This window comes from Camelus bactrianus, chromosome 14, assembly GCF_048773025.1.
Source record: "Camelus bactrianus isolate YW-2024 breed Bactrian camel chromosome 14, ASM4877302v1, whole genome shotgun sequence".
In the NCBI taxonomy this organism is placed as follows: domain Eukaryota; kingdom Metazoa; phylum Chordata; class Mammalia; order Artiodactyla; family Camelidae; genus Camelus; species Camelus bactrianus.
In genome coordinates, this window is record NC_133552.1 from 6,638,036 (window position 1) to 6,657,018 (window position 18,983).

At 42.0% G+C, this 18,983-nt stretch overlaps 1 protein-coding gene across 5 annotated transcripts in view; it reads left to right on the forward strand.

Annotated features, from left to right (window-relative positions):
• B3GLCT (beta 3-glucosyltransferase) overlaps positions 1 to 18,983 on the forward strand; it is an 84,626-nt gene that overhangs the window by 56,274 nt on the left and 9,369 nt on the right. For 3 of the 5 annotated variants that reach the window (XM_074378012.1, XM_074378011.1, XM_074378015.1), the window contains exons 11-14: positions 3,851 to 3,964; positions 5,906 to 6,005; positions 12,920 to 13,039; positions 17,500 to 17,644. In XM_074378012.1, coding sequence (XP_074234113.1) covers positions 3,851 to 3,964; positions 5,906 to 6,005; positions 12,920 to 13,039; positions 17,500 to 17,644 — 479 coding nt within the window. Of the gene's footprint in view, positions 1 to 3,850; positions 3,965 to 5,905; positions 6,006 to 12,919; positions 13,040 to 17,499; positions 17,645 to 17,750; positions 17,900 to 18,983 lie in introns of all 5 variants that reach the window. The other 2 variants (XR_012511641.1, XM_074378014.1) reach the window with 2 other exon arrangements.

The window sequence follows — 18,983 nt, forward strand, 5'->3', positions numbered from 1 at the left end:
CCCGGGTTCTGAGCGTAAGCGGACGCTAGCCACGGCCCCACTCCTGGCTCCTCCAGGAACGAGGGGGAGTGATGGAACATGCTGTTCAGGGCTCTAGTCAAGGCAAGGGAAAATACACGCTGAACTCATTCTACATACTCTTTTAATAAAATAAAAGCCAAGTTCCAAAATTAGGAAAATTATTTTACATCTTGTACTTTTAAACGTTTACGTAACTGCTTGTGTCTTCATTCTGATTTAGATGAAATAAAGCATCTTAGGACAGAGTTAGCAAAAATATATCCTATCTTTTGCTCAAGAAAGAAATACACATTGACACCATCGAAACCGCAGCACTCGCTGAGATGCAAGCAGTTGGTAGGGTCTTAAAGACACTGAAGGTTATGACAGAAAGCGACGAATTGGATAATGTGTAAAGCTGTGTCTGAGCAAGGAAAATCTCTCTGGAGTTCTGATATTCATCTTGATCACTTCCTCTTGGGTTACATGTTTTCCCTTGTGTGATGTGAGCCATCAGAAAACGTTAGGAATTTTCTCTGCCTCATTTTGCAGGCGGTTCCCATATGTGGCAGCCACTTTTTGTCAAACGGTGGGATGGGAGATATTCCCCTCCTGCAGACTCCTTCTAATTAAAGGGGTTAAATTGCCATTTGCTCAGCCTTTAGTTCCTTTTCAGTTTCCTGAGCCCCTAAAAATACTTTATTCCTTTCAGGTTAAAAAAAAAGTTTGATATCTTTACTGCAGTGATCTTGTCTAGAAGATGCAAATCTGAACACACGTATTAAAAAGAGTGTCTGGTAGCTGTGTCCCCTTTATACCTTGTAAGAGGTGCTCACAAGCCTCTCTCACCCATATGCTTATTGGAAACAGGAGGTTTGAATCAAATGCAGCCAGATGGAAGGCCACACCCCGTGCTGAATGCGTGAGCAGATAAATTATTAACATTAACATTGCTTTGTTCCGTTTGCCCTGGCTGCTGCACAGGTGAGGATGCTCCAGATTGCCCTGACATGCTGTGTTAGATCAGCCATGGGGGATGCGCTTCCATCTTACCTGCCTCGCACCTCTAGACCCAGGACTGCAAGCACACCCTTGGGGTGCTGTGGCCAACCCTCTCCTGAGAAGAGAGGAGAAACCACAGCTGTATTTTGTGGTCTTTGACTTTCATACCGAGACAAAAGTTCCATTTGTCCATTAAAAATAGCAGATTCCTTAAAATCAAAACAGTCATGTACACTGGATCATGTGGTGGTTTTTGTACAGGGTTCAAGTGTCAGTTCATTTTCATTTGTAATCAGAGTTTTGCAAGTAAATTCACTGGGAGTAAAAATGTATCTTCTGTGCCTCGTAGGGAGACACATCTCTTGCCTCCAGTCTGTAAAGCAAAAGGCAAGATTTATGTCATCTGAGCAGAGAGTTTTTTTAATAGTACAGTTTTTACTTTGCTCCAATTTTAAGTTATGGCAAACCTTGAAAGAAGCATTCGCTATTGTCTTATTATGTGGGAGAAAGTATGCTTCTCTTGATTGAAAATGAGATAACAGATCACAAAGCTATACTGAAATATTTTCTCAAAGTTTAATATCTTTAGGAATATAGTGCCTCAATATAATATAAAATATTTTATAAATAGAATGAATTCAATTTAGAATTCAAACAGTGGTAATAAAATAGACCAATATCTTAAAACTTTTAAGTAATTTTGAATCAACTGGTTGAAAATAAAGCCTTCACCTGCTGTCATAGAAGACTCAGCTTTAACTTTTAATTCTTTACAGCTGGTGGATACAACAAATGCACAGGCGTTACCATGATGAGGGGACGGATGGTACAAACTGATGCTTCTGGAGTTAGAGACTCATAACACGTTACTGTGGTTGGTTCATTTTTGAATGACTGGCAATGGTGGTACCAGTCTTGTACCAAAGAATGAATCACCAGTAAGAAGAAAACCTTCCCCAAATAGCCGTCAGCCTAGTGTTGGAATTCCTCCAGAGTCCGGTCCTCAGTCACTATTTATTGAGCACCTGCTACCTCCCAGGCACTGTGCTGGGTGCTGGGGACTGAGTCATAGAGTAATTCCTACCTTTAGTGAAATTTGTTTCATCTGTTTCAAATGAAAACTAGAAGCAAGTCGTTAGGTGTAGCAAAGAGCTAACTGACACTTGATTTTGATTTTTAACTTCATTCAAATCAGCGAATTGAGAAGAGAAGCCTGTGCTGTTTAATGACGCTCGTAGAGCAAACAGAAACTGAAGGCTTAAAGGCTGAGGAAAATGAAAGCAGAGTTTGCAGGACCCAGTGCTGGGGACCAAGGAAAATTCTTGACCTTTCCTCCCAGCTTCTTCCTGTTACACAGTGGGGGACGCTTTCCCAAGAGCGTGAACGCGTAGTGGTCGCAGGGAGCCTTGCCTGGGAAAGTCCTCCTGCTTATTATATGCAAAGCAGGTGCCACTGCAGGGCCAAGGTTAAGATTTCTGTTGTGCTGGAATGCCGAAGTAGAACAGAGTGAGGATTTTTTTTTCTCTTTTTCACCCCAGCAACCTGATCTGTTATGTCCATTCTGTCAGGGAGAAATCTTCTAATCTTCCTTTTTATGACTGCAGAAATATACTTTAATGTGTAAAAATAATATTTAGTGGCTTAAAATGGGTAATTTGTAGATTAGTATAGCAAACATGCAGAATTCATAAGTCTTTTTATTTTTTAAAAGCTGGTGAATTATGGACTATAAAGTAGTACACTTTTGATTGTTTTCATAAAAGGACTGGGAGTTTGACTCCAGATAACCGACTAGCATAGCTAGACACTTAAATTTGGCATTGCATGGATAGTTTTTGCATCTAATTTATTTTTATTTAGGTTGGTGGAAAAGGAAAAGTTAAATGATCTAATAAAGTCTTAAAATACTGACCTAAAGATTTGGTTCATCAGAGCTGAGATTCTTAAATCAACAGGGTATAAAATCTAGATATCTTTTCTGTTAAAACAATGGAAACCCTTTTTAAAATTTAGAGATGCACAGAAGAAAATAATGACTGGAATAGTTGGTCAAGTGAATTAATACCAAGTAGTGATCAGGCAGATTTCTGTATGTCAGGCATGGAGACACACCTACCTTTGAGCATCTCACCCTAAAATACAGAAAACCAGCAATTTGCTGCTGTTTGTGTTTATTGTATTAAAATAATTTATCTGTTCATGGTAGATCTTTAGAATCTGCAGTGGTTCTCAATCTTATTTCTTCCATATTTTTCCAAAGTCCACCATAGTAATGTCAGCATCACATGCAGTGCTTCTCCATCTAGGGTCGTGCCCTTTATAGGCTGGGTGGTCCTGTTAGAATCTCTGAGGGGAGATGTGTGTTGTTTGAAAAGCGCCCCACCCCCCATCCCACTGTGAGGGAGGCAAGTTTACATCTCAGCTAGAACCACACAGAATGTTCCAGTCCTTAGAAGTAATTACATTCCCTACTCCCCTAAAAAGTATTTTAAAAATCCATTTATAAATTGTGAATTATAAATGAAGGAGCCTATTGGGAAAAGAGAACAATTAGTTAAAATTAATTTAAACACAACAGTATCATGAGACTAGAAAACTGATCGCTCTCTGGACGCAGTGCGTCCAGCACTGGGAATGAGCAGTCTTGGTCCTGGGGTGTGTCTGAAAACGCCTCTAGAAGACAGTTTGACTCGTGTGCTGTCGGCGTTCCTCAGAGTAGAGCAAGCCTTGGGACCCTGGAAGAAGAACAAGCAACGGTTCCGTCCTTTACAGGCGATAAGCCTGCTGCTTTGAGTTCCCAGCCTCCCAGACAACAGTGCGGTGACGGTCCCCTCCCTCATTTTTTCAGTCCCCATCGTGAAGCAGACTTGGGCGGGTCAGGCAGCTCTCATCGAATACTACAGCGATTATGCAGATGGCTCCATTCCTACGGTAGACCTGGGAGTTCCCAATACGGACAGAGGTCAGTCCTGCCTTTACTCCTCTTCTCCAAAGCTTCCCTTCTGTAAATGTTGTAAATTAGGATAAAATGAAGTGTTTATGAATACTGTAATTTTTGCTTCATACAGGTTTCTTTTCCTCCCTCGCATCTTCATCCAGGGATACGGACCGACTCCTGCAGTTTCAGAGCTGCTTTTAGTACTAACAGAGGTTTTGAGTTTTTAATTGGTCATGTTATGATTGACGTGCATGACAATTATGCATATGACAGTTATGGTAGAGTTTAATAATATATTTTTGGTACCTTCATAATTCATTGTGGCCATAATGGGGTGTTCAAAGCTAATTTATCATCTTCCCCTACAAAGCATCTCTTCATTTAATTGTAGCAGTTTATCCAGCCAGGACTGTTACCCAGCTGCCGTGTGCCAGCCACTGTTAGACACTGAGGCAAAAAGGAATGAAGCTGACAGTTTCTGTCCTCCTGGAGCTTATGGTCTGTGACAGTCTGGGGCACATCTTGTTTGTACTTCTCAGGAGCATTTAACCACGTTCTACACTGTATACATGCAGTAAAAGCTCACCTACATGTATGTCCATATATTAATATTTTAATTAGTAAATTGTTGGAAGTACACCTGCTTTTCTCTTCAGATTGCAGGCTTTCTAATTAGAAACGTTCTTTATTTCAAAAAACAGGAGTAGAAATTTGACTATTTCATCTTCAGATGCTCTTTGTTCATCTTAATTTTTATCCTGTGTTCCTGCCACATTTTTTTCTTTAGTTTTCTGGTTCCCTCAAACCCTTTCATGAATGAAAAAAATAAAAGTATTAAGTTGATTATCTTGTTCTACAGAGTAATTTGTCTTGAGTAGTTTATGGTAGTGTCACCCAGAATGCCTTGACTGATAAAGTACAACGTAGAATCAGGTGTGTCAGTGCTGTAATTATCTGTAATCCCGACAAGGTTAGTAAATGTATTGCTGAGTCTGTCTGTTGCTGTCTGTTTTAGAAAAAGGATTTAGACTGAATTTTCTTTTGTTCTTTTTTTGTTTCTGTTAATCTTGCTTTTTAGACTTTAAGTTGACTATAATAATCATTTTTTCGTTGATGCATTCCTCATCTGATTTTAGTCTGACCTTATTATTTCTCATATTTATATTCTACTTTCTCCAAAGGTAATTTGAGATGGCTTTCAAGGATATATACCATAATGGTTAAAAGTACACACAGGGATCAAGAATACAGAAAATGAAGGTTAAATCGAGTGGTTTGTTCTCTGTTGTATAACCAAATACTTTGTTGAAATGAGGGGTTTATTCTTACTTACCAACTTAAGTTCTCTTCCCAAGCGTTTTATTGTTATCCTGGCCCCAGCATTTTCCATTAAAGCATCGATATCTGTTGGCGTCTAAGGGGCTGTGACTCTGTCTTAGGTAGCATGTATCTTTAATGCATATCCTAGAACTGGCCGCCATATCTGGCATATTAGAAACTTAATAGCAAATATTTGTAAAATAAATAAGTGAAGGTATAGTACTACATTTTGGTACCATTGTTTCATTTGAGTTTCTACTGTTTCCTTCAGGATACAGTAAATCTGAGGAGAGATGTCAAGCACCTGTAATTTCTGTGAGGCTTACAGCTCTCTTGTTTGTCTGGAGGGAAGATATTAGTCCCACTTGTGCTTGACCTTGTGTAAGTCCCCTCACCTCCTAGGTCTTCAGTCCCTTGTGTGTGAAATGAATCACTTTGACTTTGTGATCTCTAAAGTTCCCACTGGTTCACTATGCCTATGGAAATTAGAAAAGGCTTATTTTTCACATTTCAAATTCTTAAGGTGTATGTCAGCATTTAAGCTTTTACTTGTCACATTTTAAAACTTTTAAGTTTTAAATATATATGATTTATATATATTTTAAGAAAGATAATAAATTTTAAGTTTCTTTTCATCTTTCCTAGGTCATTGTGGAAAGACATTTGCCATTTTGGAAAGGTTTCTGAATCACAGCCACGACAGAGTAGCCTGGTTAGTCATCCTGGATGATGACACGCTGATAAGGTACGGAGTAGGTACGGAGTCTTTCTTGTCCTCGGGTGGCTTTAAATGCTACATAGATTCACAGTCAGAAACAATGATGGGTACTTATGCTTCTGGCCAAGATGGAGTAACAGGGACTGGATTTACCCTCCCATCTGAAACAACCCCCCAAAAGGATACAATGTATCAAATAGGTGTTTTTTGTTTTTTAAATACTGACATTAGGCAACAAGGTACAGTGATCATGAGACACAGGAAGCAAGTAGGGTGAGTCCTCTGACAGCCCCAGGTAACTGCCTTATGAGAGTTTCCACAGTCCTGCTCAGGGAGGGGAACCCAGGTGGAACCCAGCCGAACCCCTGAGCTGAAGTGATGAAGCTGAGAGTCTGGGGAGACCAAAGCCATTAGAGCTGCAGGGCAGAGCACGGGAAAGGAGAAGCTGCACAGAAAGAGCACTGGAGACTATGGAGACTCCCCTGAAGTATTCAGCAGAGTATGTGTGAGGAGACTCCCAGAGGCTGGGGAAAGAACCAACCCAGGTGACCAGAGGGAGTGGTGCCCAGCCCTCCCACAGGGCTGAATATGGTACCTGGTCCCACCAGCCTGCCCGGAAAACCCTTGATTCACAGTATTGGGTAGAGTTTATAGAAGGGTCTTACTTTAACAGTGAGAAATAGCTAACCCTAGACTAAGCACTGCTTTGGTCTTGCCTGACAAATAGTAAAGCAAGACCCCAAAAGACCGAACTGTTTCTAAGTCACTGGCCTGCATCCAAGAACAAAGCTCAAGAATATATACAGAAATACAAAACCATCCAGCACCCAACAAGGTAAAATTCACAGTATCTGTGGTTGAAATGGAGGAGGCCATGAAGTCTAACACAGGTATAACTGGAGTCCCTGATGGAAGCAACTCAATAGAACAGAAATAATATTTAAATTACCAGAAATAAAAGACAATCTTAATTTGTATATTGAAAGGGCCTAGCTGGTGCCGGGGAAAACTGGACTGAGATCATCAGCTTCTTCCCATATCCTAGTAATACAACTGGATTTTGATAATTAAGTCCTCCGAGTCTCTGAAGTAAGCTAAAGAGCATGAAAATTAGACGGGCGTCAGACTTCCCAAAATAACGCAAGAAGTGTGATAATGGTGGAGGAGTGTTTTCAACCAACTGAAAGAAACTGTGAGTCAGGGATTTTATATGCAGCTAAGATGTTCTTCCAGTATCAAGGCTGCAGACAAGGTTCTCAGTGCACATGAATTCAGGGAACAGTGTACACGTGTCCTTCCTGAGGAATATATTAGGGAAAGAACTTCATGCAACTAAGATGAAATCTGGACAAAAGGACTGATGGTGAGCATTTCGTATGTTTAACTGTAGAACTAAAAGCAAAATGGGGGTGGGGGCATGGGTAAAGAACAGCGTGTAAATGTATGTTCTGACAAAGCAGAGAGCTTGCAACTTAAAAAAAAAGGAAGGAGAAGGGGACAGTAGAATGAGATCATGGTGAACTGTATGGGTAGCGGATGGAATTCAAAGGAGACTGTGTAGAACTGACAGGCCAAGTAATAAAATGTTAAATAAGGAAGAAGGCATAGTTGAGACATGAAAAGGTAAACAGAAGATAAATACCAGGAAAATAAAACTTTCTAATAGCAAAAATATTTTTAAGAAGCAGAAAAAGACTCACTAAGTAGATAAAGAAACACAGTAAATACAGTATAATACATATAATAATTCAAACAAAGTAATCTTAGTGTTGAAATCAAACATCATCAGTCATATCACTAGATGTGAGTGGGTTTAACTCACCTAATAAAAGAACAGACTTTTCAGATTGGCTCATAAAGCAAACCCCAACTCTGCTTTATATGAAAGACACATAAAACAGTCATTCCAAAAGTCTGACAATAAAGGCTGGGTAAGGTTTGCCAAGCTAGTGGGAACAATAAAGATAAAAAATTTAATTCCCAGCTCAAAAAACTAGGGAAAGAATCACAAAGTCAACTCAAAAAAGCACAAGGAAGAAAATAAGAATTAAGATAAAAGCAGAAATAATGATGTAGAGGTCAAAAAAGCAGAGATCAAACTAATGAACCAAAATTTTGGTTCCTTGAAAAAAAAAATTGTATTGAGTGATTCCTAGAAGATACCTGACAACCGCCAAGCGCACAAGAACATATTTAGTTTGCTTCCTTGTGTGTAAGAAAGAAGGGGAAATAAAACACTCCGTGGGCTTATCTTTACACAAAAGGACAGATAAGCCAGAAAATCCTGAAGTAGTTTCTACAGAGGGAGGAGGACAGGGTGGATGGAGGTGGGGGTATGTGACCCTTTTCTGAGTTTATCTCTTAGTTTAGTTATGACTTTGGGAAGCATGCTGATATTTTACCTGTTGAAAAATAAATCCAAGACAGAAGAAAAGTAAACTAGGATGATGAGAAAACTGAAACGGAAGAATATGTGTTCCAGATGAAAACACAATCACACTAAAGGGCAAATAAAACTAATGCAAGTGCTGCTGAGGACAGGACTTAGAGACACCGTCAGGCAGGGGCGGGGCGAGGCGAGGAGTGTCCGCCCCCAGGTGTGCAGCGGTCTGGTTTATGGGGCGGGGCGGGGCGGGGCGGGGCGGGGCGGGCAGTCAGTCCTGAAGGGCTGTGAGGGACACTGTAGGCCTGAGTAAATGAGTAAGTGGTAGTGGTGTCAGTAGCCAAGGTGCTGTCTGTGGAAGGATTTGGAACAAGCTGGTCAAGGAAGAGCCCCGCGGGATGGCTGGAAGACTGAAATGGAGAAATCTGCCAGAATTCCTGATTTCCGTTAGACTCATGATTCCTGAAAAGTGTGTGTGTGTGTGTACGTGCGTGCATGCGTGCACGTGTGCACTTGCACACATACATCTTTCTAGTTCTTTCCCCCAGAGAAGAGTAGAATCGAAGACATCCCAGAAGCACCGAGCAGCAGTGACCAGAACTAATAGTGCAATTTCCACCACTAAAAGGAACCAGGCCTTCTCAGAAATACCTGATTTTAAGGCTGAGGCAAGGAAGATAGAGGAAGACATTTGGAACATTCTTTTTTATACCAAAGAGTAAGGAAATAGGAAAAAAAAAAGTGCATGTCAAGAGGACACAGATGTGAGCTTGAAAAGGTTCCCGCTGGCTGTGAACCTGGGACAAATTGAGCATCAGTATGAGTAAGGACAATAGTGAATTATGAACCATTAAAGTCAGGAATCGGTGAGTTCATGCTGATAATAAGCAAGTAAATAAACCAATAAATGAGGCAGATCAGGCACCACAACAAAATACTGCAGACTGGGGGCTTAAACAACGGAAATTTCCTTCTCACGGTTCTGGAGGTTGGTCCAAGATCGGGGGCTGACAAGGTCGGTTTCTGAGGCCTCTTGGTTTCAGGTGGCCACCACCTTGCCTATGACCTTTTCTCTGTGTGCCATGCAGCAACAGCTCTCTGGTGTCTCTTATAAGGACACTAATTCTGTTGCACCAGGGTCCTATCCTTTTGACATCATTTAACCTTAGTTACCTTCCTAAAGGCCCCACCTCCAGATACGGTCACGTTGCGGGTTAGGACTTCCACATCTGAGTATCGGGGTGGGGGCCATAGTGCGGTCCACAGCAGGCCGGCAGGACAGTGAGGAGCTCTGACTGATAAATGTGGACGGAGTTGGAAAAATCATCTCTTTGCAACCATCATAGTAAAGATTGATTAAGTTTGGAATCATTAATGGATGCTAAACTAGGAGTACATGTTGATGAGGACCTGGGTATTTGCTGGTATTAAAGTATCTGCCCAGAGATTCTGAAAAATAGCAAAGGGAAAACAGTAAGTGTCCAGGGAGAAACCAGGCAGCACCTTGAGTAGGTGATCAAAATAGATAAAAATAGACGCTGCCAGTGGAGGGCAGGTGGGTACCACGTGCCAGACAGCAGCACGTTTGTGTTACCGCACCTGGGAGCGCATAACCTGGGCTTTATCACGAGGAAACGCCAGGCGAACCCACCATGAGGATCAGTCTATTAAAGGGGAGGGGCATTTATTTTTAAAAATACCACTGTCGTAAAAGATGAAAGCTGAGGAACTGTTCCAGATGACAGGAGAATAAAGTGAATGATAAATAAATGCAGTAAGGGTCCTGGGCTGCATCCTGTACTGGAGGGAAAAAATGCTGTAAACAACATTACTGGGTCAGTTGACAGAGTTGGAATATGGTGGTAGCTCAGATACAAGCACGGTGTCAGTGTTCACGACTTTGGATTATAATTCAGGCTGCAGTGAACCTTCATGTCCATGTCTTTGTATAGACATCTGCTTTATCTTGGCCAAATACCTAGGGGCAGGATGGCTGGGACATACAATAGGTTTATGTTTAAACTTGTTAAGAAACTTACTGTCAGTAGTAGTTTTTGAAGTTGCTAACTTGCACTGTTCTTAGAATACACACATTGATGTATTTAGGGGGGAAAAGGCACAATATAATGTCAAATATTTCAGCAAAGGAAATAAAAGTATGTACACATATGTATGTATGTATATGTATATGTATATATTCATACATACAGGTGTGTGTGTGTGTACATAGAGAGAGACAGAGACAGAGAGAATGATAAAACCCTAAAATGTACTAACAGAATTTTGATGTCACTTGAGCATTTCCATACTGTTTCTCTTCATTTCTGAGCCTCAAATTGCCTGAAATGGTAACTGATTGTTAAATGAGGCTTTTCTCCTGGATCAGGAGCCAGTCCACTTGGCGAGAACTAGAGATCTGCCTGCTGTGGCCACATTCCCCTTTTTAGCAGATAAGGAGTAAGTGATCGTTGTCAGCCTCAGTCTATGCCTCTTCAGCTTTAATGTGATCTTGTGAATATGGAAATGGCTAATGTTGTCAGGAAAAGAAAATCAGATGCAGTGTTAAATCCTAGTTATTTTAACCTCAGAAATTGAGGGTTTAGGGTTTAACTAATAATTGTACAGTATGCAGGAAGAAGGGAGATACTCATTTCTTCTAGGTCAAGAAGTAGACATGTATTTGCCCCAGGGGGCTTTGAGTTTTTAGGGAACTTTTCACCAACCAAAGGCTGCGATTTCATTAGAGATCTTTGAGTATCTTGTCCATGACCGAACGGTGAGTTACTAGGTGTCCACACCCTTCCTTGCTTTCTCCTGCCAAGGTATTTATTAGATGCCTTTCTGAAGACTGATTCCAAACTAGGTGCCCAGAATGTTTAACTTCTGTGTCAAAAACACGGTAGGTTTTCAGACACTTTCTGGCCACTTAGAAACCGTCAACGTTATCAGAGCCCTTGACCTTGGGGTAGATATAAAGCTGTTCAGCCAGCTTGTAGACTATGAGCACCTCACTTGTAAGAGACGTTCTTCATACATTATTTTTCTTTTTTTCTTCTCTTCCAGCCTCGGTGTTATTAGCTGGGTGTTTCTGTAAGCTGTGTGAGCGTGGGTGGGAAAAGATGGCTCCTTCCTGTCCACTTCTACTCTGTTTTCTATGACCCCCCCGCCCCCCAGAAAGAGGAAAAGTAAATGAGGGCTGTAGAGCAGTAGTGTTCTAGATGTTAATACTGCTCTTGAGAACAGAATTCATGATTAGTAATTGAGAGAAATCCTTGATATATCGACCTCTTAAGAGATGCATGATGCTCATGAATCACAGGCTTGAGAAACACTAAAATTTACTTTGCCCGTTAAAAATATGTAATCCAAATCCAAAGTCACTGGCCGTGGGAAAACTTGTTTCAGGGAATGCTGATTGACGTGAGGGAAGCTAGGATTTTGTATGTGTGACTTGAAAATCTCTAGAAGAAGCAGTGGAAGGACTTTACAAGGCATTCTTTCGTGATACAAGTTCTTAAAACGTGGATAAACTAGCCTTTCTTAACATCAACCTTTGTCTCCACTTTAAAAACATTATTTCTAGATTTTATTTTCCTATGAAATCTTTTTTTCCCATCCTTACAGCAGCCACAGTTGCCAGCACTTTTCTGACCAGCTCATGGGTACTCTCACTGCCCTTTGTAAGCGACCACTGTTGACACAGGACAAAGAAGGATAGGGGGCGGAAGGTACAGACAGAAATAAAGGACCATAGATGAGGGAAGCCTTCCTTGAAGAAGGTACAAGCACACTGGTGCATCATAATCTGAAGGTTAGCCTGGAAAACCTCACTGCTCATGTTCCCTTCCCCACCTGCCAGCGACCTGCCTGACATGGACTTCATCTGTACCTCAAAAGTTCCTTTTTCGGCCATCAAGAATTTTAAAAAATACCAAGGACATCTGAAAAGATGTGACCATCAGTTCACTCTCACTGGGGATCACTGGGGAGCAGTTCCAGTAGAACTGAGCTGTGTGGTACCCAGGCCACCTTTACTTCATTAACCTGCCGCCCTGCCCACCCAAACGAGGCCACCACGACTGGCAGGGGCTTTCTTAAAACTAGGGGGGAAGCCCTTGTTTCTCAGTTTCTCTCCTGTTTCCAGTAATGTATGGTGTTCATCAGTTTTTTTTTTTTTTTTAATCCATTTCTTGTGTAAATCACTTGAATTTCATCTCTAAATGATTTCCTTTTTTAAAAATTGAAGTATAATGAGTTACAATGTGTCAGTTTCCAGTGTACAGCATAATGTTTGTCATACATATACATACATATATTCGTTTTCATATTCTTCATTATAGGTTACTACAAGATACTGAATATAGTTCCCTGTGCTACACAGAAGAAATTTGTTTTTTTTAACTATTTTATATAGAGTAAATATTTCCAAATCTCGAACTCTGAATGTCTCTCCAAGTACTGCATAATATAACCACTGGGCTGTAAGAGCCATAACATATTTACTCTGAATGCACATCTGAATTAAGTAACTGTTGCTTTGTTCGCTTTGGGATCGCAGCATCTCCAGGCTCCGGCACCTGCTGAGCTGCTACGACCCCCGCGAGCCCGTGTTCCTGGGAGAGCGCTACGGCTACGGCCTGGGCGCCGGCGGCTACAGCTACGTCACGGGAGGAGGAGGGTAACTATGAGCTTCCGGCCACACTCTCAGCACACTTCCGCTTCCGGGCCGCAGGGGCGGGTCTGGCGGTGGGATCTGCGCTGCTACGTAAGTGCTCTGCAAACAGCAGCTGTTACTGTGGTAGGAAAGTGAACGTTAAATTTGCTAAATATGAGAAGATCCCACTGTAAAGAATATGTCACTCCTTGAAGAGGCAGTAATATAAGTGCATGTGGAGGTACTTGGGAGAAACGTCCCTGTGGTAGTGATTGCTTTGAGGCAGCTAATTCGTTTTGACTGTTTAAGTGGAAAAAAAAAGTTGGATATAGATTTTAATTTCAGAAAATAAGTCATTAGATTTTTTTTAACTATCCAGTGCTTATAAGTCACATTTGGGAAAATAGTGGTATAGAAGTTTAGACTTGAGCAATCAAGTGATACTTGTGGGGGATTTATAGGGTTTAAATACAGTTAAAAATCAGTGCTTTAAAAAAATAAGCATCTGCCTAATCTCTCGGGAAAGATTTTGATTTGATTTACATGGCTAAGTCAGCTAAGCAGTCGTTCTGTTATTTCTATAGTCTTTTGCTATTGGGCTATTTAGGGATAATCTCAGTTTGTTACCACTGTTGTAATGTAAATTCATTCACCAGGTTTTTGTTGAATGTCCACTATGTGCCGGGCAGCATTCATTCTAGTCACTGGATTACAAACATCTGACAGCTGGGACCTGATATTCCTATTTCACAGTCCCCTAGATGAGAGCCGTTTCTGCTGCGAGACCTACCGCATGGTCACCCTCCCAGTGTTCTGGTTGGTCTGGCCCGTTCGGTGGTGACTGTCACGTGGTTATGGAGGTGGCTCTTCTAGTGACGATCCAAGCCTGTGCAGGAGTACTGATCTCTGTTCACCCATCGGCGGCCGTTAGCAGGAGGGCAGGGTCCACATAGGCCTTCGGCCTTGGAAAAGACACTAAAGTGTAAACCTAAGGAGAACTGAGCTGTCGTTAAAACAAGGTTCCGCCATTTGCAGCCTTACAGTAATGTGTTTAGTTTCCTGGGTGAGGTGCTGGTGCCCATTGGCCAGAACTTTTGACTTTTGCAAGGGACGCTGTTATTTGTATGAGATTTATATGTTCTGTAGCACGAAGATTTTACTATACACGGCCTCCTGGTCTCTTCTGCTCGTCCTCCACTCCGTGTGTCCTCCACGCCACAGAGACCTGGATGGAAGCACATCTGATCCTCTTGCTCGCTGTCAGGCCTGCGCTGCCTTCCCACTGCCTTTAGTGTAAACTCTTTCCTACTCTGGCATCCGAATAAGACATGATCATTCAGATTTCAACAAGAGTCAAGCTGATCTGGGATTAGGCCTCAGTCGTAACCACTTGTAGCTGCCTAATCCCCAGCCTCCCAGGTGCCGCTGAGATCACGGGGCTAAGCCTCCAGCAGGCCTCTCCTTCCCCCCCTCCCGCCCCCAGACCCACTTAAAGCTGCCACCACTTGCTGCTCCCCTGGGCAGGGGTCCTCTCTAGAAACTGGCTCATCTAGGCTTCATATCATTCATCTCTTGAACGATTCCAGAGGCTAATGTGATTTTTATTTTACTTGGATTTTTCTTTGTGTTACCATGGGAGTGAAAGGTTTTGCATCCTTTTGTAACCTCCCACTGCTGTTAGGATAAAGTCCAGATTCCTCATCCAGCTCACCAGGCCTCTCCTGGTCTTAGGAGATGCTTACCTTTTTTGCCTCATTTATCTGCACCTTCATCTTAAAAGAGTTCATACTGAGCCTGTTTCAGTTCTTCAGAGGCACTGTTTTTAACTCTTCCCCCAGATACGGCATCTGCTGGCCCCTACACAGCCTTGTTCCCCCAGCCAGCCTCCTGCCTCTCTCACCTGGCGAATCCCCCTCCTTCTGGACTTGATATCACCATCATTTATGAATTCCTGGAAGCCTCCAGCCTAGTCCAGCCCCTGAAATCTGGGTTTGATGCCTTTCTAATATACTTTCATGGCATATTATGCAAACTATTATCATTTAATTGTCTATTTTCTATTTTCCACCTAGATTATGACTTATTTGAAGGCAGCACCTGTGTTTCATTTCTCATTACATCCTTACTTGCTAGCATGAGGACTCACTTTTCACAAGGTACAGTGGATAAATGAATAAACAAGTGCATGAACACTGGTAATGATTCTTACGTAACTAACATGGACCAGTGTATTCTGTTCTTAACAGCACCTTATAGAGATGCATTCTTTATGAGATTGTCCCATATCTACCTTTGATAAAAGCTGCAGACATGATAATTTCTCTAGTATTATAGGAGACTTCTCTGGTGATCTAGCTTAATAACCAACACTCTTTTTTAAACAGCAAATCAGGGTTGATTAGTGGCTTGTAAAACCAATTAATGGCTCATAACCATCATTTAAAAATAATGAAATGCAGAATGGAATTGAATAAAATAGAAATACCATAGTGTATCACATGTAGTAAAAGTAGTATTGTTACGTGATTTTCTCAGTTTTATGCACATACATACACACATACACAAAACATAAACTACTACTTATAAAATGTGTGTGTTTTCTCACTGTGGCTTACAGTCAAGTTTTGGAAAGCCATTGCCTTAAACCCTCCCTCTTAAGCCCCACTTATCAGAGCTAAGCCAGGAGAGTGGACGCCAGCGATTTACGTGCAGATATTTGGTATTGTTTGGAAAATGAGAACTTTGCACTATTTGAATCCAGGCTGTCTGTGTTTTTGCCTTGTTGCTTACTCCTTAAGTTTGGGTATTTGGAGGCAAGTAGTGCAATAACTGTTTTCTTTTTTGAAAATACTTACTTGTGTATATTTGGGTAGGAAGCTGTGATCAGGATGTCATTAGTCTTTCTGGCAGCCCCCTTGGAAGAGGCCCTGGCAGTGGTGCCCAGAGACAGCCATGACCTGTCCGTCTGCTCGGAGCCCAGGAGTGGGCGGGCTGCTTCTGACCCACGCTGCCGTCTGTACGTGCTCTTGATTTGTGGGTGTGCCCTTGAGGCAGTCCCTGCCTCCCACTTCAGGCTTTCTTATTTCTAAAATTAGTATATTGCATATTAAAGGAAATCATATTATTAGTCTCATAGCCTTTCAATATCTTTTTAATGCTTAAAAAGTTGGCAGAACAGACATACGATGATATAACTGGTAATTTTCCATTTTGGATGGTAGACCGGGCTGGCCTTTTCTGTCTACTGGCAGAAGAGAGAAAGGAGCATTTTTATTCAGATAGGATTTAAAAGGATAAGATAACAGCTGTGATTGGAATATATTTAGTCACCTATGAAACTTTCCTTGACTGGGCATCGGGTAGACATTCTAAGGGAGAGGTCTGTTTATGGCCAACACAAGTCCTCACACAGGCTCCTTTCCCGGGCTTGGCCAGTAAAGCAGGAATTTGACTCAGCACATAGGTGTGAGCCAGAGTCACTGGGGGACCCTAGACTTTCTAAGAGAAAGGCAGTTTATGGTAAGTTTTCAGACTTGCAGCTTGCTCCCTTTTGTATAGTTCATAATCACTTTTTTCTTGTGCAGTTGTATTTCCTTGTATCATCTTAAATAACGAGCTGCTTCCTCTTGTCCAGTCATATTCCATGGAGGCTTCTGACATCTTAGCGCGGGCAGGGAGCACTGCCAGCCTAGGGTCAGAAGTGGCAGTCACAGGGCACTGAACTGAGCCCCGCAGAGCAGGAATCAGTGTGTTTGCGTCAGGGACTGCGTTCAAGCTCTGTCCTCTTTCCCTTCCTACTAGATGGATTCATAAAACTTCCCCCTTCCTCGGGATGATCTTTGCAAAGGCGGCTTTGTTCTCATTTGTTGGATCATCAAACTCTTATTGAGGGCTTACTGTATGTGAGGCTCTGTATTTGCCTGTGGGAATATATGGATACATTTTAGACAGTTTTGCTTTCAAGAAAATTGTTGCTTAGTGGGAATGAACTTGTGAACCATGTCAGCCCCCTCAGCCCCATCAGCTACTGGGTTATTCATGAAGCCAGACGGGAAGCCAGAAACCAATCTATATTTTAAAAAGAGAATTTATTGCAAGAACTTGGTACAGAAGTACTGGCAAGGGCTGAGGGATAAAAGGGAGCAGGTGGCCTTACCTGGAGCTCAGTCACTATGGGAAATGCTGTCCCCTGAGGCTGGAGGAGCAAAGGGTGCTGGTTTCTGGTGCTGCTGCTGCTGTCGGGTTAACAACACTGCATCTGGGGCTGGCCCAGGGCTGGCCCCCACTGCTGCTTTGGCATCGTCACTGCCGCTCTGCCACCTCATGTTTCTCTGACAAACACTTCCCCTGGAATAACTGTTAAATGTAAAACTCTGCTCTGTCAATGTCTTTATCAGACACGGGGCTGAGAGCGCTATTTCCTTACTCAGATCACTGCTCGGGAGGAGCTGCTCTAACTGCCTTCTCTGTCTGCATCCCCCCAGGATGGTCTTCAGCAGAGAGGCAATCAGGAGACTTCTCGCCAGCAAGTGTCGCTGCTACAGCAATGATGCTCCGGATGATATGGTCCTGGGGATGTGCTTCAGCGGGTTAGGGATCCCTGTGACACACAGCCCGCTCTTCCATCAGGTGAGAAGAATGTTCTTAGTCCGACCTCAGGGGGAGAGAGGGGGATCTTCCTCTCACTTAAGGGTCCTGCTTCTTTCCCTTCACCTGTTCTGGAAACAACCTTAAGAACCATGTGGACAGGCTCCAGGGGGAAATCCTTAACAGACCTCTTTGTCCAGAGGGTTGGTGCTGTACCAGGTGCAGCATGAAGATGGAAGGCAGAAACATCTAGAAAACGAAATGGTGTTTGACCAGCATCCTTGCATGTAGGACCAGGTAAAGGCTGTTTGTTTTCTTTCTTTTTTTCTTTTGAGTTAAAAAAATTGATGGCATTTAAAAATTATCCAGTGCTATTTAGAAAATATACAGGACTGATCTAATACTGTCTTGCTGGCCACCAAGTGTGTGTCAGCGTACACTGTCCTCAGTTTTTACAGTCTCCATTGGCTACCTTTTTGCTGGGCTTTCTCCCCTTTGCTTGCTATTAAACTGAGTGGCTAAACTTAATTAAATTTCAGTGTACTATCTCAATATGCATATATTCTGGAGGCTATAGAAAAGCAGAGCTGAGATGATGTTTATCAGGGGTGGTTGGTGCTAACAGTGTCACTGTCCTGCAGTGTAGGGTCTGAAGGGAATCCTTCTGCATTATTTATAGAAGTTTTTTTTTTCTCTTAAGAATCAGGTCAGTGGATGATAATGTAAGAATAGCAGCTATACTTAGACTAAAAATAACCACAGCCCACACTCATTTAATGCTCTCCTTTAAGAAACGCAGTAAACCTTTTTGAAATTTGAAATATTTGAGTGCATGTATATTTTAAGTGCCCTCCCTTATGTTGAAAATATAGTCCTCATGCTTTATTTAACAACCAATAGCAAAAACTATGACAGCAGCACAGGAAACGGGCCTGACAGAGACAGCACTACGGAAGTTCACCTGAACAAGGCAAAGACAGTGCATTATCAAGAGAGGCAGAATCCTCTTCTGCTTTCTTGAGGACTGCAAAGGAGGATAAAAATAGACTATTGTAATACGAAACGTATGAGAAATCTCCTTCTTGGTACCACTCAGAAGGTACTTTTCCATCTTTTAAACCCTTGAGTCTGTGTGTGGTGGTGTTATGACTTAGAAAAGCAAGTTAGCCTCTTACCCTCTTTTGATGTATCTCATAACGTTTCACTCACAGAAAAAGAAAAGGAAGGGTACTTAAAACTGTTGGTGTATAGGGGAAATAATTTACTATTGTTTACATCACAGTCTTGGGTTTTTACAGCAGCCTTTTTTACTTAGGGAAGAATACGCTAGTAAATGAGATGCTAAGGGAAAAAGGAAGGAGAGTACTCCTTGAGTAAAAGT